Source organism: Salvelinus namaycush, chromosome 13, assembly GCF_016432855.1.
Source record: "Salvelinus namaycush isolate Seneca chromosome 13, SaNama_1.0, whole genome shotgun sequence".
Taxonomy (NCBI): domain Eukaryota; kingdom Metazoa; phylum Chordata; class Actinopteri; order Salmoniformes; family Salmonidae; genus Salvelinus; species Salvelinus namaycush.
In genome coordinates, this window is record NC_052319.1 from 23,630,503 (window position 1) to 23,657,358 (window position 26,856).

A 26,856-nucleotide genomic window follows, 5' to 3' on the forward strand; every position below is an offset into this window, starting at 1 on the left:
GTTTCTGATGGACTTTAGTTTGGTCCAGGTGTGTGTGTGTGTGTGTGTGTGTGTGTGTGTGTGTGTGTGTGTGTGTGTGTGTGTGTGTGTGTGTCTAGTTGACAGATTTTACTTTGACCTTCGTGGGCGGTTTGTTGGTGAAGATGTGGTATTTATGTTTACTTATTTTCCCTTTTGTATTGTTTATTTTACTTTTGTTTATTATCTATTTCACTTGCTTTGGCAATGTAAACATATGTTTCCCATGCCAATAAAGGAACTTTGCCCCCAAGCAGTCAAATCAAACGCTCTTCCTCTTATTGAGGAGTATATTTGATAACGACCTTTTGACATTACAAATGTTTTGTTTTTTTGTGGCGGGAATGCGCTTCCATAGATGCGCTTTACAAATACAAATATTTTACTCAATGAAATATTTGGGGGAATTTTTGGGAGAGTGGGCACCTTTGCACCTGACGTGAACTAAAACGTGGATGAATGCCGTTATCTATCCGTTTAAGAAAATCGAGAATGCGGCACTGACTGCGACTGCGCGAATTTGCAGGAAGCGTTAACAGTCCTTTTACCAGTAGATCAATTGTCAACAGTCAAGACTCAAGACTGGGACCTTAGATCGTTTTAGAGACAGCGCCGATACTGTCACTGGTATGTATTGATGTTTTTATACTCCCCGTGTGTCTACATGGGACGTGTATCCGCAAGGCTGAAAGAGAAGGGCGTCGAACCAGAGCTGGGGCCGAATTGGTTCATCCGCATCAAAATGACTTGGCTACAACGGAGTCCATTCTCTACGGAGATGCACCAATTAACAGATAAAACGGACAATACCTGCATAACTCCTATTCTCCAATGTAAAAGAAAAATAAAGCTAAATGCGTAGCAGGTAATTAACAATGGCAAAGCCACATACGTGGTTGATCTCTGGTGGTGAAAGCACAGTCATTCCCCTGATATGACAATGGGTGTGTTCGAGGGCTTAGCCCCATGAAGCCGACAGTAGACGAAAGTCGGCGGGTGAAGTCGGGGGAGATGACAGCCGAAAGTCGGACAATGTAGTGGTATTACAACATTAAGGCTCAGATCAACATGGCAGAGTCAACATAGCTGCTATTGTTTATAAAAGTGTTTCTGTATAAATGTCTAAAGAAACTTCTATACACCCATATCACGCACTCACAAACTGGAAATATAACGTGTGCACAATTCATTGCTTAGAGGGGTCTCAAATATCACTTTTCATTTGTATCCCTTGTAGCTTTAGAATCCGCAAAGTTGGTTCCTGTTTCAGTCACATATTCGGCCACGTTTGGGTGGGTGAAACAAAAACACCCTAATGATTGGTTGACAAATAGTACCTTCCACAAGGCAGGTGATGCTGCATGGTGTAGTTGGTGAGAAGCAACTGTGGCGACTATATAAAAAAAACTGTATGACCTTTGAGCACATGATTTTTGTAAAGTTCATGCAGCTGACAAGTCGTAAATTATTTATAACCATAATGAAACAAACTTTGAAATTACAGCGTTTGGATACTTGTGACAGTGGGGAGTGGGAGATCAACACACACCCGTCATTGGTGCGAATGACAGACATGACCATTTTGTCCTATCAATTGTACCTGGAATGGTCGACACCTCCACTTGTTTTGACCGCTCTATGATTCCTATGGCGATCTATAATGCAGGCTAGCGCACATCCTCAGCCTGTGTTTTATGTCAGTCACTCTAGATTTGTGTGAATGGGCTTTATTGCAGATCATGTAATAATCAAGTCATACAGATGAAACAATTACCCACCTGTCCAGACTGAATGACACCTGCTGTCATGTGAGCCACTCTTTCCTTTTTCCATTACCAGCAATGCTTTACATAACAGTTCCCTCTATTGTCATTCTCTCTCATCTGCAGACAGAAAGAGAGGAGAGGTAGAGAAAGACTTCACATCCTAGAGATCCCTGTAGTCTAAGCTCCCATCACTGGGAGGCCCCACCCTCCACCGTCACCATGGCTACCAGAGGGAGTGGCCGGCCCAATGGCACGCTGCCCCAGACCAAGATATGCCAGTTTAAACTGGTCCTACTGGGAGACATGGCAGTGGGAAAGTCCAGCCTAGTTCTGCGCTTCGTCAAGGGACAGTTTGATGAGTTCCAGGAGACCACCATCGGAGGTGATGGGGGATGGGATGGGGGAATAAGGGGAGGGAAGAAGTTGACGGGCACACTATTGGCCCCAGATCCCGGCTGGGCAACTCTGTTCAAATCAAATCTAACTTTATTTGTCACATGCGCCGAATACAACAAGTGTAGACCTTACCGTGAAATGCTTACTTACAAGCCCTTAACAAACAGTGCAGTTCAAGAAGAGTTAAGAAAATATTTACCAAGTAGACTAAAGTAAAAAGTCATAATAAAAAGTAACACAATAAGAATAACGAGGCTATATACAGGCGGCACCGGTACCGAGCCAGTGTGCGGGTTAGTTGAGGTAATTTGTACATGTAAATGGGGGTGAAGTGACTATGCATAGATAATTAACAATGAGAAGCAGCAGTGTACAAAAGGGGGGGTCAATGTAAATTGTCCGGTGGCTTTTGTTCAGCAGTCTTTTGGCTTGGGGGTAGAAGCTGTTGAGGAGCTTTTTTGTCCTTGAGTACTGCAGCGTAAGCACACTGTGCGAGATTTCCTGGATCAAGTTGGGAGGGTTGTCTGAGATGAAAGGACTAAGTTTTACATCATGAGTTATTCATCCTCTCTCTCTCCCTCTCTCAGCTGCGTTCCTGGCCCAGTCTGTGTGTCTAGACGACACTACCGTGAAGTTTGAGATCTGGGACACAGCGGGACAGGAGCGCTACCACAGTCTGGCTCCCATGTACTACCGCGGGGCACAGGCTGCCATCGTGGTCTTTGACATCACCAAGCCGGTAGTCATCAGCACACCACAAAGATGCATGCTCAGAGCTAACTTTAAGAGTAAACAATTAATGTATTGTACTGTATAGAAGCTTTAGCCCTCTCTATCATGTGAACATAGCCATGTTATTTAAATGTGGCACTGTATCTGACTCCTCTTTCTCACCTCTCCCCTCTGTCCCTCTCCTATGGTCTCTATTTTGCCCTCCTGTAGGAGACGTTTGAGCGGGCTAAAGCCTGGGTGAAGGAGCTACAGAGGCAGGCTAGCCCCAACATTGTCATCGCTCTGGCAGGCAACAAGGCGGACCTGGCTGAGAAGAGACTAGTGGAGTATGAGGTACTGTACTCAACACTGACTCTTTAAGATGTTAAGGCCTTTACTATACAATGACTTAATGCTATACCACATTTGAATTCTAACTGGGGATTCCCAATACTGATGGATGGTTGCCTGATGGAAAGCCTTTTCATTATGTGTTGCCTGACAGGAGGCCCAGACCTATTCTGAAGACACTGGACTTCTCTTCATGGAGACCTCTGCCAAGACTGCCATGAATGTCAACGAACTTTTCCTGGCCATTGGTGAGCTCCCATCTTTTCCCAACAATTTATAGGGCGACTTCTAGGGATAATCATTTATATTCAAATCAACTATTGGCTTAATAAAAAAGTTTTCCATGACCAGGAAAAACTCCAGGGCATAGTTCAAAATAATAATAACAAACATTATTATTGGCCTCTAACAAAGTGTGTTCCACTATCTCTGCAGCCAAAAAGATGCCCAAAACGGACACCCAGAATCCTACACATGCAGCGCGACACCGGGGAGTGAACCTACAGGATCCTGAAGCCCACAACACCCGATCCTGCTGTGGAGGAGGAGGAGGGAACTAGGACTGCTTCACTGCCATCCTGCCATCCCTGTTCCCAACCTCTGGGGTCGGGCAGGGGGACACCCCCTCCACCCTCCCTCCCATCAACAGACAGACAGACCGCTATTGAGAGAAATAGAAAGAGGGGAAGAAAGAAAGAGGGAGTTTGAGTTGGACGGTTGTCTTTTATGAGTGTTTGCCTCACCAACCGACGCCAGAGAGAGATTTTGGACAAAGACTGACAGACATGAGGAGGAAAAAGAGCGTGAGAGAGTGAATACTTTGTATAGTATTGAGCGCTAGTTGTGGATGTTTTGCATTTTGTCTGTCTCGTTTAATTTCAATCATGGTTCCATTTGATTATGCAATCGTTGCAGTGTCAGTTCTTGAGTGGCAGAGAGGGAAGAAAGGAGAGATGGAGCAAGGGAGTCTGAAGGATGAGGGAATGAAAGAGTGAATGGGATGCAGGTCATACTCCCTCCCTATAGTATTCCCATTTGTGCACCTCACAGAGGGGCAGAGCTGTATTAAATGCCCTCTCATCACCCTCCTCTGGCATGAGCCTCAGGCAGCCTGGACAACCTTAACCCAACCCTGAAGCCTTGGCCTGGGCCATTCCAGATACTCCCCAGTCCCTACAGATAGAGTAACCCATGTTAGATGGCACAGGTTACCCACAATCCCAAAAGACAGAGGCAGGATAACCACGGTTTATTGCCTCTTCTGACGCCCTTATTTCCTCTGGTGCCCTTTATTTATTTGAACTACTAGGCTATATTATTATTATTACTCCTCAGAGCAGCGGTGTTGTGAAACATCATGCTGCCAGTGCCCGTCTGGTATCATCCAGGCCTCTCCTCCTCATTTATCTATCTTCCACACACAGATGTAGATGTACACTGAAGAACCCAGAGTCCAGTATTTATTTCCTGTTGGGACTGAGTGAGTCTGCTCTAGGCCATGTCTGTCTGGCTTTCACTGGAAACCTTCACTGTTTCTAGCAATCAATCCACTGTCTAGTGCACAATTGGTGATATCCATGGCCACAGTCTCACCTGGTCGGTTTACATGGTCAGGAGAAATTTCTTGCCCCTCATAGTGATAACTTATAGTTGGTATTGATCTCAAACCCTAGCCTGGTCTCAGATCTGTCTCTCTGCTCAACAATGACTATAGGAGTTTGCAAGACAGCACAAGCAGATCTGGGACCAGGCTACTCAAACCCCTCTAGACTTGCAGTCGGTAGGAAACCAAGGCATCTGGTATCTGGCCTGTCATGTTGTGAATGCAACTGCCATGATCTACATGATATGTTCTGCTGTTCCTCATTTGTCTTGTTTCTTACTGCTTAAGAGTTGATGTAATTGAAAACATTGTAAACAAAAGCTTTTAAAGTGACTAATGAGCTGATGCTGTTCAAAGCACTAGAGCGAGACGGCAAGCTTTGGTGACAGAGCTACTCACTCTGTTGATGGATTCTGAATTGACCCTTAACCCCTAGACATATGTATGTAGATCTGAACAGATCAGAAAGGTTAATGCATTATAATAGTTGCTTAACTTGGCCAAATAGGTGGATTATTTTTGCCATATTGCTTCCACCTCTCCAATTGTTTCAGATCTACAGGAGTGTCTGGTGTAGGGAAGGATCCATTTGGGATGTGTCCAAGGCTTAGCTAAGAAGAATAAGGATGCTTAAGAGGGGTTTAAAAACAAAACAAGAAGTGCCTACTCGCATTTTCTTCCTATGTTCTTTGTTTTGGGTTTGCTTTGGCGTGTTCAATAGGCAGAAATGTACGTTTTTTATTTCACCTTTATTTTATCAGGGGGTCATACTCAGACCAAGGTGTCTTTTACAGATGAGCCCAGAATGACAGAAAATATACACATCAAAATGCAAACAGAAAGAAAAACACTAGCTAGGTTTCCATCCAATTGGTGACAGATTCATGTGAATATGTGAGTAGGCTGGGCTGGTAGATTATATAATGAGATTATTATGGATAGGAGCAAGAATAATTGTTTTTGTTAAACGGCAGTCAAGCGTCGATCATGTCACCAGAATAAGACCCTCGATATTTATTGGAAAGGAGCATCAAGATCACTATGCGCTTTCACCACCCTGTGAAGTTCATCATATATTATTTCATCTGTAGCCTAATAAACTGCATGGTTTCCCAAGTCATAGTGGGAGGACGACACACCATATCGTCACATGACTTCAAGTTTACTTCCATATGATGGTTATTATATCAATATTTGGGAATAAAGGTGTTTCCACCACCATTTCTCACATAATTAAGACACAAAAAAGATCCCACCATGTCGAACGAACAAATTCTGTCGCCATTTTTTTTTTTTTAATGTACCGAAACTACCTGTTTCCATCACAGCTGTCGTGATTTTTTAAATACGGTATGACATCACCCGCAAAAAAACGGTCGATGGAAGATTGTTCCACAAATAAGGTGCAAGAAAACTAAAAGCTGATTCACTTAACTCAGTAGAGACCAAAGGAATTTCCAGAGTTAGCCATCCCAGCTAAAAAGTAAAAGTAAAGCATCTCCCTGGACCTCAACATTAGCTTGTAATCATTAACTCTTCCTGCACAGTGTAATTCTGCTCTTTGTACAGTTGTAAGGAGCTCTTCTTGTCAAATACAGTATAATTTGTCACCTAATTTTATTGAAACTGTTGATTTTACTAACTAGAATACTTATATCATTACGCTGGAATTAGTCACTAAGGACACCAATCTATGTGATGAGCTCTACTTATTTTAAAAGCTAATTGTTTCATGGGCTGTCATCATGATTAATTTGATAAGTCCATGAGTCACTCATTCATTAACTCTTATTCTATGATCACAGGTTAGTGTAATAATGATGAAGTCCACACAACGTGGGAAAGACTCAAACTCCCCTCAGCTCCTCTGTAAAGTGTTGTTCAATAAAGATGTGCTATTGCGCCATGTGTGCAGTGAATATGAACTGAGGGCTTGTATCATAAATGGTTTAGTCCAGTTGTGCCACTTGTCTCTGTCATGGGTTAGGCTTGAGATATAGTTTTTCATTTAGGGGGGGTTGCAAGAACATTTGGAATGCTTTAGGGGGCTTGCAAAAAAAATTACGAACCACTGGTTTAGGCAGTCACAAAGCACTGCATAAACATGAACATGGGCCTGATCTCGGAATTTGTACAGGAGTAAAGATGTCATACACAAGGTTCATGTTCAAAATTGATTTGACTATTTAGTGCAGGGTTTCCCAAACTCGGTCCTGGGGTCCCCCCTGGGGGAACGTTTTGTTTTTTTGCCCTAGCACTACACAGCTGATTCAAATAACCAACTTGTCATCAAGCTTTGATTATTTGAATCAGCTATGTAGTGCTAGGGCAAAACCCATAACGTGCACCCAACGGAGGGCCTCAGGACTGAGTTTGGGAAACACTGATTAGTGTACAAACATATTCATGTTCTTTACACAGGTTAGCATTTTTCGTCATGAATCTTGTTCTGGAGGCAGTTCTGCAGAGTGGTCACTAGCTGGCACAGCTACAAAGTCAAAAGTTGATTTTAAACCTAACCTTAACCACACTGCTAACCCTAATGCCTAACCTTAAATGAATACCAAAAAACTAGTTTGAGTTATCATGAATTTGTACAATAAGCTAATTTTGACTTTGCAGTTGGCGCTTCTAGCGGAAATCGCTCAGTTCTGCCTCCAGGGCAAGATTCATGACAATAAATATCAACTTGCATTCTTCACATGATATACTTGTTTTATGTTTTGTTTACAACAGCCCTTTTGCAGTTGACCCACACTAGAAAACGACTCAGTAAAATGTGTGAAATCAACATTTGTCCAAAATGTCATTATTTACAAAAACAGAAATTAGACTTAAAAACATACATTTCCATCATGGGATTCTCCCCTCTCCCTTTCCTAACAAAACAGCTCCCTGTTGGTTTGCAATCAAGAAGGACAATAGGTTTTCATTGATGGACAATATCAATATAAAAAATTGAGAATCTTGTATATTTCACAACAGTTCCAGCCCTAGTCCTCACTCTCCTTGTCGTCGACTGCTGTGTAGATGACCTGGTTCCTGCGTTTGATCCTGGAGTTGCTACCCGTACTGCTGGGGTCCCCCTTCTTCCCACTGGGGCGCTTGGGGATCCGGACATGGGGCTCCTCCCCCTCCCTTTCCCCTTCCAGGGGTGAGGAGTGAGAGGGGGTAGGCAGGTTGAGGGACAGGCCAGAGGGAGTAGCGGGGTCTGATTTGGGCTCAAGCATGTACAAGACCATGCGACTGGGGGGGTAGCTCTCCAGAGGCTCCCTGAGTCCAGTCTCTCTCCTGCTTCCCCCGTCTCACCCTCAGGCACCATTGCATCAGGGCCCTCCCCCTTACCCTTTTTCTCTCCTCCCTCCTTCTCCCCCTCTTCTTCCTCTATGGTAATCTCATCAGGGTTGTATGAGCTGGACAGGCCTGAGGTGTCAATAGGGTACTCACTGGGTTCATCCCCACTCTGGACATCATCATCCTCCAGCTCTGGGGCTCCTGTGCCCATCTGTCCCCCGACCTGGGCATAGATGTCTGTGAGGCCCTGGGTGGCACAGAGCTGGGTGGTCTGGGGGTTGGTGCTGTAGCTGGGATGGGGGCCAGGCAGGATCGTAGGCTGGCACGGTCAGGCTGAAGTTGTCTGGGATGGACTGCTTACCTCCCAGTTCACCCACAGCCTCCATCATGGCTGCCTCAGACACACTGATGTCCCACCTGGACAACATACAGAAGTAGTTAAGTGTGGGTGTGTAAGTGAGGGGTGGTCTGTAAGTATACAAATGTGTATGTGTGTGAGAGAAGAGGTGTTTAAATGAGATAGCAGGGTGTGTCGTATGTGTGAGAGAGAGAGGAATACAAACAGTGTGAGTATTTGACCTTATGTGCAGGCCGTTGTTCTGTGGAGGGTTCCAGTAGTTAGGTCTGACAGCCAGCAAGCTGTCTTTTAGCCTTCGGGATGGCCAGCCACTCTGGATCATACTCCAGAACCTGGGATGTGCTTGGCCTGTCTGCTACCTCTACGATCTGAAACACACACCCTACAAGTCAGCATCAACTCAGACATGCACCATAGAGAAGACACCTATAGCCCTTACTAGCATATAACAAGATCTTCAAGCAGGCCGTTTCACAGACCAAGATTAACAGAATCTCCATAAATTCAGGAGTAGGTTTAATCTGGATCTATGAAACTGGACCATAATCACACACCATCCATGCCACGTGTCATCACCCTCTCTCACTTGTAGAAAGTCAATGTAGGGGAGGCACTTATCCAGTGAGAGGAATTTGGTAGTGCGGAGGGCAGCATCACCATTGGCCTGAAGGGAAAAACAGAGCAGCAATATAACCAGTGCTGCATAGGAACTATCAGTTCCGTGACCTAGCAACACGACAATGAAAATCAGGATAAAGAAGATATTGTTTTGGCATTATGCAAAAATCACAGAATCTTAATTCTGATTAATCAGAAAGAATCACATCTCTGAACATCCACAGCAGTCTCTCTACATAACCGTAGTCAGTTCAGCTCACCGGGTGCTGCATAAGGGCAGCAAACTTGACGTGGAGGTGTGCAGAGAACCAGTAGTTAGGCTGCAGATGGGCCAGGAGCACTGCAGCCGCAGGACTACGAAGTGTGTTGGACTCCACCTCCTGCCTCAGGAACTTCTTCTTACTCAGTAGCTGCCCCGTGCTGCCATAATGGTAGATCCCACGAGGCCAGTCATGGGTCAGGAAGACATCCACACGCATCTGGATCTAGTGGCAAAATAGGGGAGGCATGATGACAAATATGATATAATGGGGGGGGGCATAATATGATATATTAACCTTGTAAGTGGTAGTCACCTGTTTGAGTTTGAAGACATCAATGTTCCTGATGTGGTAAACACTGCGTAGAGTTTCTGGGATATGGAGGGAACTCGTAATGCACTGTAAAAAAGGACATAGATTTTTATTTATTTTTTATTTTTTTTGCAGACGCTCTTATCCAGAGCGACTTACAGTAGAGTGCATACATTTTATTACAATTTTTATTTTTTATTTTTACACACTGAGACAAGGATATCCCTACCGGCCAAACCCTCCCTAACGACGCTATGCCAATTGTGCGTCGCCCCACGGACCTCCCGGTTGCGGCCGGCTGCGACAGAGCCTGGGCGCAAACCCAGCCCAGCCTGGGCGCGAACCCAGAGACTCTGGTGGCGCAGCTAGCACTGCGATGCAGTGCCCTAGACCACTGCGCCACCCGGGAGGTCGTCATTGATTCAATGTTAAAGACGGTTGGGCTGCAACGCATTTGCAGGGACAGGAGGATATATCTACTAGAGCTTTTTGACCTCCCCTTTCCTGTAATCATGCCCTTTGAAGATTCCAGACAAGCCACCTATCCTTACTCCTTTGTAGCGCACAACGCCAGCATAACCTAATGGAACACCACATACACTATTGTTATTATTAGATGCACAATAACATTTTCAGGCAAGTGAAAACTGCTCCTGAATTGCCTGATGGGCAAGTTTCCTTGAGATCAATCTGTGGAACTTGTAATATGCGTGTTAACTTTGTAGCCAGAGTCTAAAGGTAAGGTCTTACCCACCAGTCCTGGAGGTGGTTGGAGGCTCGTGATTCCCCCTGATGAAGATGGTCAGGACCAGAGCTGTCTACTCTCCAGAGTAATACCTGCAACAACCAAAATACAACCATCAGAAATACAACAGATTGTCCCTTAAACTAAAGGAACCATCTAAATCCATAGAGGCCAACAGATTACAGCAGCTGCCCTTCTATGTACCTTCTGATATACTGTAGCTACAGTAATAGTTTGGTTTGCATAACGAGCTAGGTCGAGGGAAATACATTAATGATATGATGAGGAAGACAACTACAGAATACAATATAATAAAAGTTAGCATATTTGCTCAATCATTTGTGTTGGTTGTTGTCGCTAGCTCTAGAGATCTGCTGTCAATAACTCTCTCTGGGGTTGTAGACAGGTTGTAGACTTGTCCTGTCTAAGAGACGTGGTCATATCAAACGTATACATTTTTTTCTCACCTTTTGCTATTTTCATTTACGACGTAGCGTGATTATGATTATGTTGGTTTGTTCCGTTCATCTCAACCAAAACGTATGAATCGAACATATTTTCCCCTCAGGCCTAGTTTGCCCAGAGCGCATGCGCACACCACATCCACCAAAGTAAATCGAGCGATGGACTCATAGGTTGCACTTTCCACAATCAAAATAATTTACAAAACAAACATCCGTACATTATCCCGAAACGTTGTAATTCGGACTATCACCACTTCTTTATGAATAAAACATATTTGTATATGAACATAAATGCTTATAATAATCATATGTTTGTCGAATCACCCAAACTTCAATTTCAAATGATCTGCGCGTTTAGAACCAAAATGTACCTAATTGACTTGATTCACAAATTGACATTCGAGCAATGTAGCCAGTGTGCAACTATAAACAATAGTTTCATTATCACAGGAAACGTTATCTGTGGCTTAAACAGACAAAATACACCCGACTAACTCCACCTAACCCATGAAATACTAAGTGCCTCTAAAGTGTTGCGTGATTTAGCTATATTTACTTTTTTAATCTGAGCAGCTGGTCTGGAGGGCAGAGTGTTTGGAAAGTGCTGCTCCGATTGGGGTGCTCGACAGGGGGAAGAGAGATGGCGTGCTTGTTGGAGGCCCCTCTCCGCATCAGCGTGCTATCTGTGAGTCGCTCTTATACTATTTAATAAATACTTTATTTTTGCTATGCACTGCATTCTTCCTAACTGCATTGCATAGTGAAACGCATTCTATGTGTCGCATCAAGTTATCAATGTGGGTTGAGGGCATGCACTGTAGTTGCTAGCTAGCTACGCTAACTCAGGCTTTGCAACATTTAGCTAGCTAACGTTAGCTACTGTAGTTAGGGCGGTCTCCCGACGTTCACCCGGAATGACTTAGCTAGCTAACTAGTAACCGGTGACATTTACGTGAATCCAATTATAACGAGAACCCGCAACATTTAATAACTTTATTGCACAGTGACGGTGTAATTAAATCAGGTTATGCTAGCTGGAACCAACCGCGATTTAGCTACCTAGTTGGCTAGCTGTCTATAACCGTACTTACTCTGTTAGTTAGGTAGCATGCTATAAAGAACTAGCTAGTTGTCTGAGTCAGTTTTGGGTAGAAGGCTAGCTAACTATGTCAAGTGTCAACTGCTGTCAGTTTTGTGATCGAGAATCCAATTTCACGTTTTTAAGACTAACGTTTATCATTTTTACTTATGTTATAAAGTTAGCTATTAAGCTAACGTTAGCAAGATAGTTTAAAGTTATCATACTGGAAACGCCCCCATATGCTGTTGGTAGTGTCATTGACCAGATCACAGGGTTTTGGAGGAAATACATGAAGATGCCATGAATACACGGCAAGCTATACAGCTCTTCAACAAAATGTGTTCATTTGCCACCTGTTAGTCTGTCAACAGATATGTTTTTCAGGACCTGTAAGGAAATGCCAAAGCCAGAGCTAGGTTTAACAACATTTGCCAAATGTCATATTCAAATAAAATAAAATGTTATTTGTCACATGCGCTGAATACAACAGGAGACCTTACAGTGAAATGCTTACTTACAAGCCCTTAACCAACAATGCTTTAAGATGTTTTAAGAAAAAAAGTAAGAAATAGAAAATACAATGATCAAATAATTTAAATATCAGCAATAAAATAAGAATAGCGAGGCTATATACAGGGGGTACCGGTACAGAGTCAATGTGCTGGGCCACTGGTTAGTTGAGGTAAAATGTACATGTAGGTTGAGTTAAAGTGACTATGCATAGATAATTAACAGAGAATAGCAGCAGCGTAAAAGAGGGGTCTGGGTATAGCCCTTTGATTAGCTGTTCAGGAGTCATCATATTGTTTAAATTTTACATTTCACCCACCTGAAATGTGATGCTGCACCTATAACTGCATCTGGACTACTGTAATTGTAATCTACTTTAATTGTTAAAGAACTTTGTTTCAGATCCCTTACTGACTCATGACTGATATGGTATGATTCACAAGGAATACACACGTCACTGCAAATCCCCTTTTTTTTAGAGAGAGCTATAGTAGAGCACTGCCTCTTTGCTCATCAGTAACCTATTACATAGTGAGTCGTGAGGAAAGTTCTGGACGGTCCCTCAATGATAAACATAAACAAAGTTATCAAGTGACATATGACCATCTCGTGCACTGGATGAGTTTACAGCTTGACGAGAGTAGCCTATTGCCTGTCGACCAGTCATATCGTTAGGAGGGGCTTTTCTGGGATGGAGTATCTATCTGGCCCAGGCCGGTGTCTTTCTGCTGAGTGTGTGGTTGGTGGTAGCAGTGGGATGATGAGGGAGGCCAGCGCTGACTCATTGTTATTCTGTCTCTTGTCACCATGCAGGAGGTCACGGCCACCAGTCGCCATTATGTTGACAGGCTTTTTGACCCTGACCCGCAGAAAGTGCTGCAGGGAGTCATGTAAGTACATTACCTTGTGTTGTAGTAGCCTATGGTTTTTCTATAGGAAAATAGATATTTGCCCTGTATGTCCATCTTTGTTTCCGTCCCAAATGGCACCCTATCCCCTACTTGGTGCACTACTTTTGACCAGAGCCTTATGGGAAATAGGATGCCATTTGGGCCTCTGTCTGTCCTTGTGTGAGTCTGGTATCTGTATGCGGGTGGAGCAGGCAGTTCTTGGTGCTCTGGAGGGAGCTGTCTGTCAATGATTGATTTGTTTGAGGTGCGATGTGAGCATGCTCAGTGTGAGCTGCTTGGAACACTTTGTTTACATGTGGCTGTACAACCTGGCTGTCAGTGGTGTGTGTTTCACTCCGATCAGTCAGTGTGATTCATGCTGTGTGGTATGACAGGTCTCTGCTAGTGTGTGTGTGACTGAGAGAGTGTGTTTCACTGGGCAGTGTGAGTGAGAGCCTCAGCACAGCTTGGAGTCGGACATCTTTTCATTTTTATTTTTAACTCAGAGACCCAGCTCTGGTTACGGTTTTGGATGGCTAGCCGAGTCGCTTCTTACCTGACTGGTGCAGCAGTACTTTTCCACTGGCCTCCGTCTTCTCATGGCTATTTAATTCCATCTAGCTACTTGTATCTTTATGTCATATGCATTGCATTCTATAGGGTCTCAGCAGTTGGCAAACCAGAGTTAGAATTCTGCACTCTGGATAACTTTTATATACAGTACCAGTCAAAAGTTTGGACACACCTACTCATTCAAGGGTTTTTCTTTATTTTTACTATTTCCTACATTGTAGAATAAAAGTGAAGACATCCAAACTATGAAATAACACATATGGAATCATGTAGTAACCAAAAGTGTTAAACAAATCAAAATATATTTGAGATTCTTCAAAAGTAGCCACCCGTTGCCTTGATGACAGCTTTGCACACTCTTGGCATTCTCTCAACCAGCTTCAACCTGGAATGCTTTTCCTACAGTCTTGAAGGAGTTCCCACATATGCTGAGCACTTGTTGGCTGCTTTTCCTTCACTCTGCGGTCCAACTGATCCCAACCATCTCAATTGGGTTGAGGTCGGGTGATTGAGGAGGCCAGGTAATCTGATGCAGCACTCCACTCCTTGGTCAAATAGCCATTACACAGTCTGGAGGTGTGTTGGGTCATTGTCCTGTTGAAAAACAAATGATAGTCCCACTAAGCTCAGACCAGATGGGATGGCATATTGCTGCAGAATGCTGTGGTAGCCATGCTGGTTAAGTGTGCCTTGAATTCTAAATACATCACTGACAGTGTCACCAGCAAAGCACCATCACACCACCTCCTCCATGCTTCACGGTGGGAACCATACATGCGGAGATCATCCATTCACCTACTCTGCTTCTCACAAAGACACAGCAGTTGGAATCAGAAATATTAAATTTAGACTCATCAGATCAAAGGACAGATTTCCACCGGTCTAATGTCCATTGCTCGTGTTTCTTGGCCTAAGCAAGTCTCTTCTTTATTATTGGTGTCCTTTAGTAGTGGTATCAAATTGTATTGGGCACATGTTTAGCAGATGTTAATGCGAGTGTAGCGAAATGCTTGTGCTTCTAGTTCCGACAGTGCAGTAATATCTAACAAGTAATCTAACAATTTCCCAACTACCTAATACACACACATCTAAAAGGGGTGAATGAGAAGATGTACATATGGATGGCCGAGCGGCATAGGCAAGATGCAATATATATTATAAAATACAGTATGTAGATATATGACTAATGTAATATATGTAAACAGTATTAAAGTGGCCACTGATTGGGTCTCGGTGTAGTAAGCAGCCTCTGAGTTAGTTAAAGCAATTCGACCATGAAGGCCTGATTCACGCAGTCTCCTCTTAACAGTTGATATGTCTGTTACTTGAACTCGGTGAAGCATTTATTTGGGCTGCAATATGAGGTTCAGTTTACTCTAATGAACTTATCCTCTGCAGCACAGGTAACTCTGAATCTTCCTTTCCTGTGGCGGTCCTCCTAAAAGCCATTTTTGAGAACTGCGTGTCTTAAAGTAATGGACTGTCGTATCTCTTTGCTTATATGAGCTGTTCTTGCCGTAATGTGGACTTGGTCTTTTACCAAATAGTGCTCTCTTCTGTATACCACCCCTACCTTGTCACAACACAACTGATTTGCTCAAACGCATTAAGAAGGAAAGATATTCCACTAACTTTTATCAAGGCACACCTGTTAATTGAAATGTATTCCAGGTGACTACTTCATGAAGCTGGTTGAGAGAATGCCAAGTGTGTGCAAAGCTGTCATCAAGACAAAGGGTGGCTACTTTGAAAAATCTCAAATCTCAAATATATTTTGATTTGTTTAACCCATTTTTGGTTAATACATGATTCCATTATGTGTTATTTCATATTTTGATGTCTACACTATTATTCTACAATGTAGAAAATAGTACAAATTGAAGAAAAACCCTTGAATGCGTAGGTTTGACTGGTACTGTAAGTTATTGGCTTATATAAGTGGTGTGTGATGTTCAGAATTCTATCTTCAAAGCAACATGTTAACAAGCTTGAACAGCAATGATGTTTCTCAGTTGAACCTGTGGCTGTTAGCGTTAGTGTTTAGACTTGTGTGGTTTAGCGTAGGTGATATGATTGCTACTGTGGTTGAACTCTGTCAAGTGTTGTTGTTATTGTGGCTGTTGGTAACATGCTAAGGAAGCTCCACACATCTGACTCTGACCCTGTGTGTGTTCACAGTGACATGAAGAATGCTGTCATCGGAAACAACAAACAGAAAGCCAACCTGATTGTCCTGGGAGCTGTGCCCAGGTGTGTCTCTCCCTTCACCTGTTTTCCCATCTCCCTCTTTCTCCTTCTTTCCCCTCCCCTCAACCCAATCTCCAAGCCCAATTGAATGGCAGTGTTGACTGTGTGTCTCTCCCCAGGTTACTGTATCTGCTCCAGCAGGGCTCGTCCAGCTCAGAGCTGAGGGCAGAGTGTGCGGTGGTGCTGGGCAGTCTGGCCATGGGCACTGAGAACAACATCAAGTCCCTGGTTGACTGTCACATCATCCCTGCCCTACTGCAAGGTGGGCATAACACAGACAAATCCATACACACTCACACACAATCACTCAGTCACACTAAGAGTGACGTGCTGACCAGTGTTAGTCTTTCAGTCATAACTCACTGACAGGACAGTGCTCTGACTGAGGAGACACATACTCATTCTCTCTCATAGCAAGTGTGTCTCTCTGCAGGTCTCCTATGTTCAGACCTGATCTTCATCGAGGCTTGTCTACGCTGCCTCAGGACAGTCTTCATCAGTCCAGTCACCCCAGTGCAGCTGCTCTACACTGTAAGTCTCACGCACTCTTCTCTTTCTGTGTCTATCCCCCCCCCCCCCAATACACTCACTCTGACACACATACCATTGATATGGTGTAACATGCCATCACTATTCTTAGTGATGTGTTGTGTCTAACTGGGGTGTATGTGTGTGTGCACAGTAACACTGGGTGTGTGTGTGTGCACAGTAACACTGGGTGTGTGTGCACAGTAACACAGTCGCGCACAGTAGCGCGCGCACAGTAACACAGTAACACTGGGTGTGTGTGTGTGCACAGTAACACTGGGTGTGTGTGTGTATGCGCACAGTAACACAGTCGCGCACAGTAGCGCGCGCACAGTAACACAGTAACACTGGGGGGGGTGCTTGCGTGCAGTAACACTGTGTGTTACACCTTGTCAGGACCCCACTGTGATCCCCCACCTCATGTCCCTGCTGAGTCGGTCACAGCGGACGCAGGAGTACATCACCCAGATCTTCTCCCACTGCTGCAAGGTCAGTACACCAGCACACATTTAAAACACTTCACATTACAGAAAGATTTACAGTATTGTAATACGAGACCGAAGACACTACATGTTAAAGGTCAATCATCAGATAAACTATCATTTAAAAAAAAGTGTCTGAAGAATTACTCAGTGTGTGTGTTTTGTAGACTCCGGAGCACCAGACGGTTCTGTTTAACCACGGGGCCATCCAGAACATTGCTCCTCTTCTCATCTCTCCCTCCTATAAGGTAGTCTTTGAAACTACTTCTCACCCCGATCTCAGTACTATCATCTCTGACCTTTTTATATTACTATGTCTCTCTCTCACTCTCTTCCCCCCTCTTCTCTCATTCTTTTCTTTCTTTTTTGCTCTCATCCTATACAGGTACGGATGCAGGCATTAAAATGCTTCTCGGTCCTGGCCTATGAGAACACTCAGGTCTCCATGACACTGGTGAATGGTGAGAGGCTTTATTTCCCCTTCTATTTATGTCTGTCTGTCTCTCTCTTGCTGCTGCTTTGGGACCTGACTGGGACAGCTACCAGCTATATTCTTCACTCTGTGTCAGAAGAGTTCTATTCTTGGCATTATATTGGTATCGTCATGGTAGCAAAAAGTTTGTCAGATGGTGACAATATTGTATAATGAAGTTACGATGAAAATCAATGTTCTCCTCTCTGTTCTCAGTGCTGGTGGATGAGGAGCTGCTCTCTCAGGTATTTGTCAGAATGATGCAAAGGGATCAGCCCATTGACATGCAGCTCACAGCAGCCAAGTGGTGAGTGAGTGTTTCCTTCACTTGACTATTAAAAGAAGTATGCTTCCATTGACAATGTTGAAGTAACTGTAAAGTATATGTTTTTCCACGGACTATTAAAGTAAGAATCTCAAGTGTTTTAGTTTCGGGAAGATAATCTCTTTTCCCCCTCTCGCTCACCCTTTGCTTTCCTCCTCTCCCCCAGTCTAACATACATGTGTCGAGCAGGAGCCATTAGGACAGATGACAGCTGCATCGTTTTAAAGGTGATTATACCATTTTGCGTGTCTTGTGCACTCATCTTATGACTTGTCTGGTACTGGTATGTGTGTGATGTATGTTGAGTCTAGCCTTTCTGTTGTGTGTAGTGTCTTCCCTGTGTGTGTGTATAATCCTTGTTCCATCCCTGTGTAGACCCTGCCGTGCCTGGTGAGGATGTGCAGTAAGGAGCGTCTGTTGGAGGAGCGTGTGGAGGGGGCAGAGACCCTGGCCTACCTGATGGAGCCTGATGTGGAGCTGCAGAGGATCGCCAGTGTAACCGACCACCTAGTGGCCATGCTGGCTGACTACTTCAAATACCCCAGCTCTGTCAGCGCCATCACTGACATCAAGAGGGTGAGACACTGGACTTTACTCATTTAACCTAGCCAGGCAATCTTACAAGGCAGAGAGAACTGTTACCGTCAGGAAAACCCAGACACTGTTGTGAGAAAAGAACACCACATTCCTTACTTTGGACAAAACCCTCTAACTCTTACCTCGCACCAAATATTGAATTGTCTTTATCTGCAGTTGGATCACGACCTGAAGCATGCTCACGAGCTGAGACAAGCTGCCTTTAAACTGTACGCCTCACTGGGCTCCAACGACGAAGATATCCGCAAGAAGGTGGCTTTCACTCAACAGTACACACACGCACCCCTACCCAGCCGCCTTTAGAAATGTGTCCGTGTCCTCTTCCTAACACCCCCCCGTCTCTCTCCTCCTCAGATCACAGAGACAGAGAACATGATGGACAGGATAGTGAGTGGTCTGTCAGAATCCAGCGTCAAGGTGCGGCTTGCTGCCGTCAGGTACTGATAACATCCCTACCGCTCCACTGAGGGTGCTGTGACATCCTGAGTGTCCTGTCACATTCTGTTCCCTTCTTAGCCTCAGAAGATCTCCTTGCATCCGAGACATCTGACTCTCAAATGGTAGCCGTGTGTGCCTGTTGTGATATTGACTCTTCCTCTTCCTCTGTGTCCAGGTGTCTTCACAGTCTGTCCCGGTCAGTCCAGCAGTTGAGGACTAGTTTTCATGACCACGCCGTATGGAAGCCGCTTATGAAGGTCTGTACCAAGGGATCTCTTTCTCACCATACAAAACTACTTACTATACAAATGATCTATGCATGCTGCAAAGTACATGGCCTTCGTAGTGAGACTGTACGTCTCTTCTCTGCTGTGTGTAGTTGTTACAGAACGCTCCAGACGAGGTGTTGGTTATGGCCTCTTCTACACTATGCAACCTGCTACTGGAGTTTTCACCCAGCAAAGAGGTGAGACCAGCAGACAGCAATACACCACCACTACTGCTACCTAGCTAGCAATACAACACTGCTACCTAGCTAGCAATACAACACTGCTACCTAGCTAGCAATACAACACTGCTACCTAGCTAGCAATACAACACTGCTACCTAGCTGGCAATACAACACTGCTACCTAGCTGGCAATACAACACTACTACCGCTACCTAGCTAGCAATACAACACTGCTACCTAGCTAGCTTCATGATTGGTAGACGAACACAGCTCAGTAAAGTTGAATGTCAAAAGTTTGGACACCTACTCATTTAAGGGTTTCTTTATTTTTAATATTTTCTACATTGTAGAAATAATAGTTAAGACATCAACACTTTAAAATAACACATGGAATCATGAAGTAACCAAAAAAGTGTTACACAAATCAAAATATATTTTAATTTGAAATTCTTCAAAGTAGCCACCCTTTGCCTTGATGACAGCTTTGCACACTCTTGACATTCTCTCAACCAGCTTCATGAGGTAGTCACCTGGATTGCATTTCAATTAACAGGTGTGCCTAGTTAAGTTAATTTGTGTAATTTCTTTCCTTAATGTGTTTGAGCATCAGTTGTGTTGTGGGGGGGGGGGGGGGGGGGGTTATACAGAAGATAGCCCTATTTGGTAAAAGACGAAGTCCATATTATGAAAAGAGCAGCTCAAATAAGCAAAGAGAAATGACAGTCCATCATTACTTTAATCAAATAAGCAAAGAGAAATGACAGTCCATCATTACTTTAAGACATGAAGGTCAGTCAATCTGGAAAATGTCAATAACTTTAGAAGTTCAAGTGCAGTCGCAAAAACCAAGCGCTATGATGGAACTGCATGAGGACCGCCACAGGAAAGGAAGACCCAGAGGTAGCTCTGCTGCAGAGGATAAGTTCATTAAGAGTTAACTGCACCTCAGATTGCAGCCCAAATAAATGCTTCTGAGTTCAAGTAACAGACACATCTCAACATCAACTGTTCAGAGGAGACTGTATGAATCAGGATTTCAGGGTTGAATTGCTGCAAAGAAACCACTACTAAAGGACACCAATAAGAAGAGACTTGCTTGGGCCAAGAAACATGTGCAATGAAACATGTGGAAATCTGTACTTTGGTCTGATGAGCCCAAATTTGCAATTTTTGGTTCCAACCTCCGTGTTTTTGTAAGACGCAGAGTAGGTGAATGGATGATCTCCGCATGTATGGTTCCCACCGTGAAGCATGGAGGAGGTGGTGTGGGGGTGCTTTGCTGATGACACTGTCAGTGATTTATTTAGAATTCAAGGCACACTTAACCAGCATGGATACCACAGCATTCTGCAGCGATACGCCATCCCATCTGGTTCGGGCTTAGTGGGACTATCATTTGTTTTTCAACAGGACAATGACCCAACACACCTCTAGGCTCTGTAAGGGATATTTTACCAAGAAGAAGAGTGATGGAGTGCTGCATCAGATGACCTGGCCACCACAATCAGCTGACTTCAACCCAATTTAGATGGTTTGTGATGAGTTGGACTGCAGAGTGAATGAAAAGCAGCCTGTGCTCAGCATATGTGGGAACTCCTTCAAGATTGTTGGTAAAGCATTCCAGGTGTAGCTGGTTGAGAGAATGCCAAGAGTGTGCAGAGCTGTCATCAAGGCAAAGCGTGGCTACTTTTGAAGAATCTCAAATATAAAATATATTTTGATTTGTTTCATACTTTTGTGGTTACTACATGATTCCATATGTGTTATTTCATAGTTTTTTATGTCTTCACTATTATTCTACAATGTAGAAAATTGTAAAAATCAAGAAAAACACTTGAATGAGTAGGTGTGTCCAAACCTTTGACTGGTTGTGTGTGTGTGTTCATATTTTTTTCTTGATGTTTTAGGACCAAACATTAGCTGTCAGGTTGTGAACCTGCAATTTAGCATGACCAGTGGGAGTAAGTGCATATGTTTTGTGTATGTCTGCAGCCCATCTTGGAGTCAGGGGTGATAGAGTTACTATGCAGTCTGACCCAGAGTGATAGTCCAGCCCTGAGGGTCAACGGCATCTGGGCTCTAATGGTGAGTCACCACTTTACTGCCTTGCTCTGCTCTCACCACTGTACTGCCTTGCTCTGCTCTCACCACTGTACTGCCTTGCTCTGCTCTCACCACTGTACTGCCTTGCTCTGCTCTCACCACTGTACTGCCTTGCTCTGCTCTCACCACTGTACTGCCTTGCTCTGCTCTCACCACTGTACTGCCTTGCTCTGCTCTCACCACTGTACTGCCTTGCTCCATTGATTCTCAGTCAGTAGAGCATAAGCAGTGAGGCAACCCTTCAACTGAGAATCTTCCAACTGGAACTTTGGTAAAGTTTCTGTAACTGCGCAACCCTACTATAGAAGGTGTGTGTCTAACCTACACCTTCATTATTGTGTGTGTAGAACATGGCATTCCAGGCGGACCAGAAGGTGAAGGGGGAGATTGTGAGAGCGTTGGGAACAGAGCAGCTCTTCCGTCTGCTTTCTGACCCTGACTCTAACGTCCTGATGAAGACCCTGGGCCTGCTACGGAACCTGCTCTCCACACGACCCGTAAGACTGGCACAGAGACACACACACTTAAGGTAGTCTGTGTGACTTAAGTCCAATCATTGACCCACATCGTCTGTTGCAGACAGGGCATGTAGATTCTCCGATTGGGGGGGTCTAGGTGCATTCCTGGCTTCATGTCTCTTGAGGCGCTTTCTTCTCCGTAGCCCGTTCCTGTCCTTCTCAAGCTTCTGCACTCCTTGCTGGTAGAGCTGACGCCAGATGGAGCGTTCAGGGGCAGTAACCTCCAGCTGGGTAGGGTTAAGCCTGCACTTTTCCGTTATGGTCTACAGTTGGTCTTTGTAGCGCCTCCCCTGACCCTCTGCAGAGCTGGCCATACAGGGCTCCCGGTCACGCAAGGTTATCCACAGGGTGCACTAAAGGCACCTGATGTGAAAGGCCTCCAGCATCCTGATGTTGTGAGTGTAGATGGTCCACGTCTTGCAGCTGTAGAGGAGAGTTGTCATGATCACTTCCTGGTAAACAGATATTTCTGTGTGAAGGTTGAGGCCTTTTGTTCTGGAAGACCATTCTCTTGAGCCTTCCAAAGGAAGCTGAGGCCTTTTGTTCTGGAAGACCATTCTCCTGAGCCTTCCAAAGGAAGCTGAGGCCTTTTGTTCTGGAAGACCATTCTCCTGAGCCTTCCAAAGGAAGCTGAGGCCTTTTGTTCTGGAAGACCATTCTCCTGAGCCTTCCAAAGGAAGCTGAGGCCTTTTGTTCTGGAAGACCATTCTCCTGAGCCTTCCAAAGGAAGCTGAGGCTTGTTTGGTCAGGTTTTGTATTTCTCTTTCGGTACTGCAGTCGTCAGACACAGACACTCACAGACTCTGCTTTTAATCATCTCAAGTCTCACACGCACATTGTCTCGCCTTTTCATACTCTATCCCGCTTGATCGCTCTCTTTCTTTAACCTCCTCTCCCTTCTGTCTCCCAGCACATAGACCAGGTCATGAGTTCTCATGGGAAGCAGATCATGCAGGCAGTCACTCTAATCCTCGAGGGAGAACACAGCATCGAGGTCAAGGAACAGGTATGACCCCCCCCCCCCCCCCCCTTCAGCTTACTATACCATGAACACTTTGATGTAGGGTTGCAATATTTCATTCACTTAATCCCAAATTCCCAGGTTTTCCAGTTTGATTATTCCCTCCTTGCTTATTTCCTAATTCCAGGAGTGCTCCAATTTCTAGAAAACCTGTGAATTTCTGAGAAGTTAGCAGTTCTGCAACCCTACTTTTGTCTTGAGAAACACTTCAGGACAGAGCTGCTGTCTGTGTTTCAGACACTCTGTATCCTAGCCAACATTGCCGATGGCAACACAGCCAAGGAACTCATCATGACCAATGACGACATCCTCCAGAAAATCAAATATTACATGGTAGAGTCTCTTCCCTCCATTAGCCACTGTAGCTATACTTAATTCTCGACAAGTGATCAGGCTTAAAGAGGTTCACTGAACTCTGTCAACCTTCATATTTGCCTGTATCCATGTGTGATCATTTTTATTTAGAACGAGTTTGACCATCTCTCTTTGCATATATTGTTGACATATCTTAAGCAAGTACTGACATTTCCTCTGTGATATCCTCTCAGGCTCACTCTAATGTGAAGCTCCAGCTGGCGGCCACCTTCTGTATCTCCAACCTGATCTGGAACGAGGAGGACGGTGAGGCCAACGCCATGACAGGTTGTCACAAGCTGGGGGGGACTGTGGGGGAGTGTGGAAACACAGATGTTCAAAGCGTTTGTGTTAGTTAGGGCTAGTGGTAGTTTCATGGATGTAGTGGTATAAAGTGGATCAAGTTATGCATTACGGTAACGCATTTATGCTCCACTACATCAATGGTTTTCATCTGTTTTGAGTAAACACTGTTGGACCGGGTCTCTGCCTCTGGCTCCAACATCCTCCTCTCTAACCTTCCTACGTCGGTGTCTCTTTCTGTTCAGGTTCCCAGGAGCGTCAGGACAAGCTGAGGGAGTTGGGCTTTGTAGACATCCTGCACAAACTCACCCAGGCCTCAGACCCCAACCTCTGTGACAGGTCCGACACAGCCACACACACTTCTGATCTCTCTCCCGCTTTCCTTCAGTTTCTCTCTCCTATTGACACAAACACATGCACACTCATTGTGTTGTAGGATACTGACTCTCTCTCGCTCTCTTTCAGGGCGAAGACAGCAATGCAGCAGTATCTGGCGTGACCCTACGAGAGCAGTCTCCGATGTCGTTGCCCCTAACAACACAACTAACAATCCAATGGCCTGCCAGGAGGAGACCTGCCTGCCTGCTGCCATTGTTTTGTTTTCTTCTCCTTCAGTTTAATCTTAGTTTTGTTGCACAAAGACATCTTTGAGCTGCAGCGGCGGACGCCCCCCTTCCACCCCATCACCCCCAACCCAAACCTGACCCCCATCCCACCTGGAGACAAGGTTGGAGGGGGAACTGGGAAACGCTTTCTGCATAGCAACGGTTACTGGAGGGGGGGGGTCATTCAAAGGTTTTTGCCTTTTTATTTTTTTATGCAAAGATGGATGTGAATGAAGAAGGGTTAGTAGAGTGCAGTACAGTAGCCAGCCAGTGCAGCACAGCGCCACCATGTGGCCAGGAGGCTTTGGTGCTTTTGGACTCCTAATGAGGAGACTGAACATAAAGATGTCTCAGAGGGACGGAGAGCTGGACTAAAGGCTCTGACGAAGAGGGCAGGGTTGTGGGAGCATCGCTTCATCCTGGTTTTATTTAGCTAATTAATTATTCATTATTATTATTATTATTATTATTAAAGAGGGGCTTTATGTCACGAGATAGGTTGCGTTTGGAAAAAGACTGCTCAATTTGTACTTTTTTGTGTTTTTTTTTGTGGATACATACCTCGTAAATATATATAAACATATAAATATATTTTTTAGATTATAATTTCCCCCCTCTGTTTCTGTTTCTCTGTGTCTGATCCCGGGTTCCTTGTACAGTAGGGTGTGAACAGAATATCAATGGGAGGATGATGTGGTCAATAGAACGAAGTTTGAAGGTTGACTGGAAATATGGGCTGCTTGCACAGACCCAGATTAAGTTTAGTCCTGGACTAAAAAGCACTTTCAATGGAGAATCTCCATTGAGCATAATTTTTAAATCCAGTACTAGATTTAGGGCTCTATTCAATCTGTGTTGTGGAAGTTCAGTGTTATAGCGTGATTGAAATTTCAAGGCAATGGTCCTGCGTTAGTGTAAACGCTGCATATGTCGGTTCAACCGGAATTTACCTTTACATTTCGATCGCGCAATTTGTAACGATTCAGAGATACAGATTTAATTGGGCCCTTAATCTTTATCTGGTAAACCGGCCCATAGCATGTCACTATGTATGACCCTGACTCTCTCTAGTCTTATCTTTCAGGAGGCACTAAGATGGATCCATGAAATAGGATAAAATGCTAAATGTCCTTTACCTGTAGCCATTTGGTTCCCCCTAGAATCTTCTAGATCTTTCCTCTCCCTGACATTTCCATTCTTACAGAAGCTCTGACAGAATGAATGCTACCATTTGAAATATATGCAGACCTGAAAGATGGACTTGATCATTGAGTACTGTCTTTTTTTTGTCTGCGGGCACCGGGTGGAGGGAAGTGGAGAACACTTAATTGTCAATGTGAGGCATGTGAACAGGTGAAGGAAACAAGGCACAAGTGTAACATAACTGAATACATGCATCAATTAAAGGTCCACTGGTTATAAGAGCATTACCATGGTTGTTCAACATATTAAAATGACTGAGGAAGTGATCCCACTGGCGCTGGACATCATGTCATCCCTGACAATGATTCGGATCCAAAGCATCACAGAAGCCTGGATCTTATAAAACAACACTTTGTTTATTCTTGTATAATGTATTTCTGGTGAAGTTGGTGACATTTAATAATAAAATACATCTGAAGCCTCTCAAAGCCTCGGGCAGCACAGTAAGCCCATCTTCCTCTCCCTTAGTTCTGAAGCAGGCACATTCCTCATGCAGATAGCTGTGACATGCATTTAACACCCTCACCCCAAACCCCTCTCATTGGGCCCCCCCTCACACCTCCATGCAGCCGCATCCAAGTCCTCACCTTGTTACAGAAAATAGAAACCAGCATCTGAATCTGTCTATATTACGAATAGTGTACCACCCCTAAACAACTCTGGTACACAGCGCATCAGACGGCGCTAGTAAAATTAGGCCTCTGACCAATTTAGCAGTATCTGAGCATTGTAGGATAAGTCTGTGTCATCCAGAGGTTGACAATTGTACATGGATTGCAGATGATGCTGGGGACATGGCAATAGTGTGTGTTGGTGCATGTGGGCTTTGATATGAAGCTACTGAAGTGAAGATGTCTGGTTGAACAACTAGTGATGGATGGAAAAGGGCCACAACACTCCTCTGCATTTTCAACAGAAGATATTGCCAGAATATATGACTTACAAACACAAATAAATACATAAATAACTTACTTTTCAAAATAAAAGTGCAGTGTTCATAATTGAATAGTCAATGGTTTATAAATCACAACGGAATCCCCATCTTTGAATGATATGTGTATGACTAGCAGTGTGTGTTCGAAGGAGAAGGCACAAATGGCTGGATGGCTAAAGCCTGGTTTGATGTGGGAACTCTTCACTGTACAATCTGGCAGTCTGCTTTTTCACAACATACCTATATTCCCCTCATCCCCCACTATGCATAGCCTCCAAAACCTAAACCTAGCCTGTCTTTGGCAGGCTGGTGCCCGCCCTTAGATC

General features: G+C 44.4%; 2 protein-coding genes and 1 pseudogene across 4 annotated transcripts; 2 read left to right on the top strand and 1 right to left on the bottom strand.

The window, feature by feature from the left end:
* Positions 1–542: 542 nt before the first annotated feature.
* Positions 543–7,636, top strand: LOC120058347 (ras-related protein Rab-5B-like). Its single transcript, XM_039006948.1, has 6 exons — positions 543–645; positions 1,908–2,166; positions 2,768–2,919; positions 3,123–3,245; positions 3,397–3,490; positions 3,678–7,636. The coding sequence occupies exons 2-6, from the start codon at positions 2,004–2,006 to the stop codon at positions 3,800–3,802; spliced, it is 657 nt and encodes a 218-aa protein (XP_038862876.1). The 5' UTR covers positions 543–645; positions 1,908–2,003; the 3' UTR covers positions 3,803–7,636.
* Positions 5,576–10,915, bottom strand: LOC120058041 (annotated as a pseudogene).
* Positions 10,916–11,282: 367 nt separating this feature from the next.
* On the top strand, positions 11,283–26,019 carry LOC120058346 (armadillo repeat-containing protein 8). 3 transcript variants are annotated; one of them, XM_039006945.1, is made up of 22 exons: positions 11,284–11,581; positions 13,301–13,377; positions 16,129–16,200; positions 16,317–16,459; positions 16,631–16,728; positions 17,122–17,214; positions 17,375–17,455; positions 17,593–17,668; positions 17,896–17,986; positions 18,171–18,231; positions 18,380–18,580; positions 18,758–18,853; positions 18,956–19,038; positions 19,215–19,296; positions 19,419–19,505; positions 21,482–21,574; positions 21,940–22,089; positions 23,021–23,116; positions 23,369–23,464; positions 23,680–23,773; positions 24,034–24,127; positions 24,254–26,019. In XM_039006945.1, the coding sequence occupies exons 1-22, from the start codon at positions 11,537–11,539 to the stop codon at positions 24,285–24,287; spliced, it is 2,043 nt and encodes a 680-aa protein (XP_038862873.1). In that variant the 5' UTR covers positions 11,284–11,536; the 3' UTR covers positions 24,288–26,019. The 3 variants fall into 3 exon arrangements, with proteins under 3 accessions (XP_038862875.1, XP_038862873.1, XP_038862874.1); XM_039006946.1 differs by having other exon boundaries at positions 11,285–11,581; positions 23,680–23,752; XM_039006947.1 differs by lacking the exons at positions 23,369–23,464; positions 23,680–23,773; positions 24,034–24,127; positions 24,254–26,019 and adding an exon at positions 23,259–23,368 and having other exon boundaries at positions 11,283–11,581.
* Positions 26,020–26,856: the final 837 nt, after the last annotated feature.

Excerpts from the sequence above, each read along its gene's own strand:
- LOC120058347 (XM_039006948.1), top strand. The coding sequence starts at position 2,004 with ATGGCTACCAGAGGGAGTGGCCGGCCCAATGGCACGCTGCCCCAGACC. Across the intron at positions 3,246-3,396 it reads AGAGACTAGTGGAGTATGAG|GAGGCCCAGACCTATTCTGA; the intron begins GTACTGTACTCA and ends GTTGCCTGACAG. Across the intron at positions 3,491-3,677 it reads CGAACTTTTCCTGGCCATTG|CCAAAAAGATGCCCAAAACG; the intron begins GTGAGCTCCCAT and ends CTATCTCTGCAG.
- LOC120058346 (XM_039006945.1), top strand. The coding sequence starts at position 11,537 with ATGGCGTGCTTGTTGGAGGCCCCTCTCCGCATCAGCGTGCTATCT. Across the intron at positions 11,582-13,300 it reads TCCGCATCAGCGTGCTATCT|GAGGTCACGGCCACCAGTCG; the intron begins GTGAGTCGCTCT and ends GTCACCATGCAG. Across the intron at positions 16,201-16,316 it reads GTCCTGGGAGCTGTGCCCAG|GTTACTGTATCTGCTCCAGC; the intron begins GTGTGTCTCTCC and ends GTCTCTCCCCAG.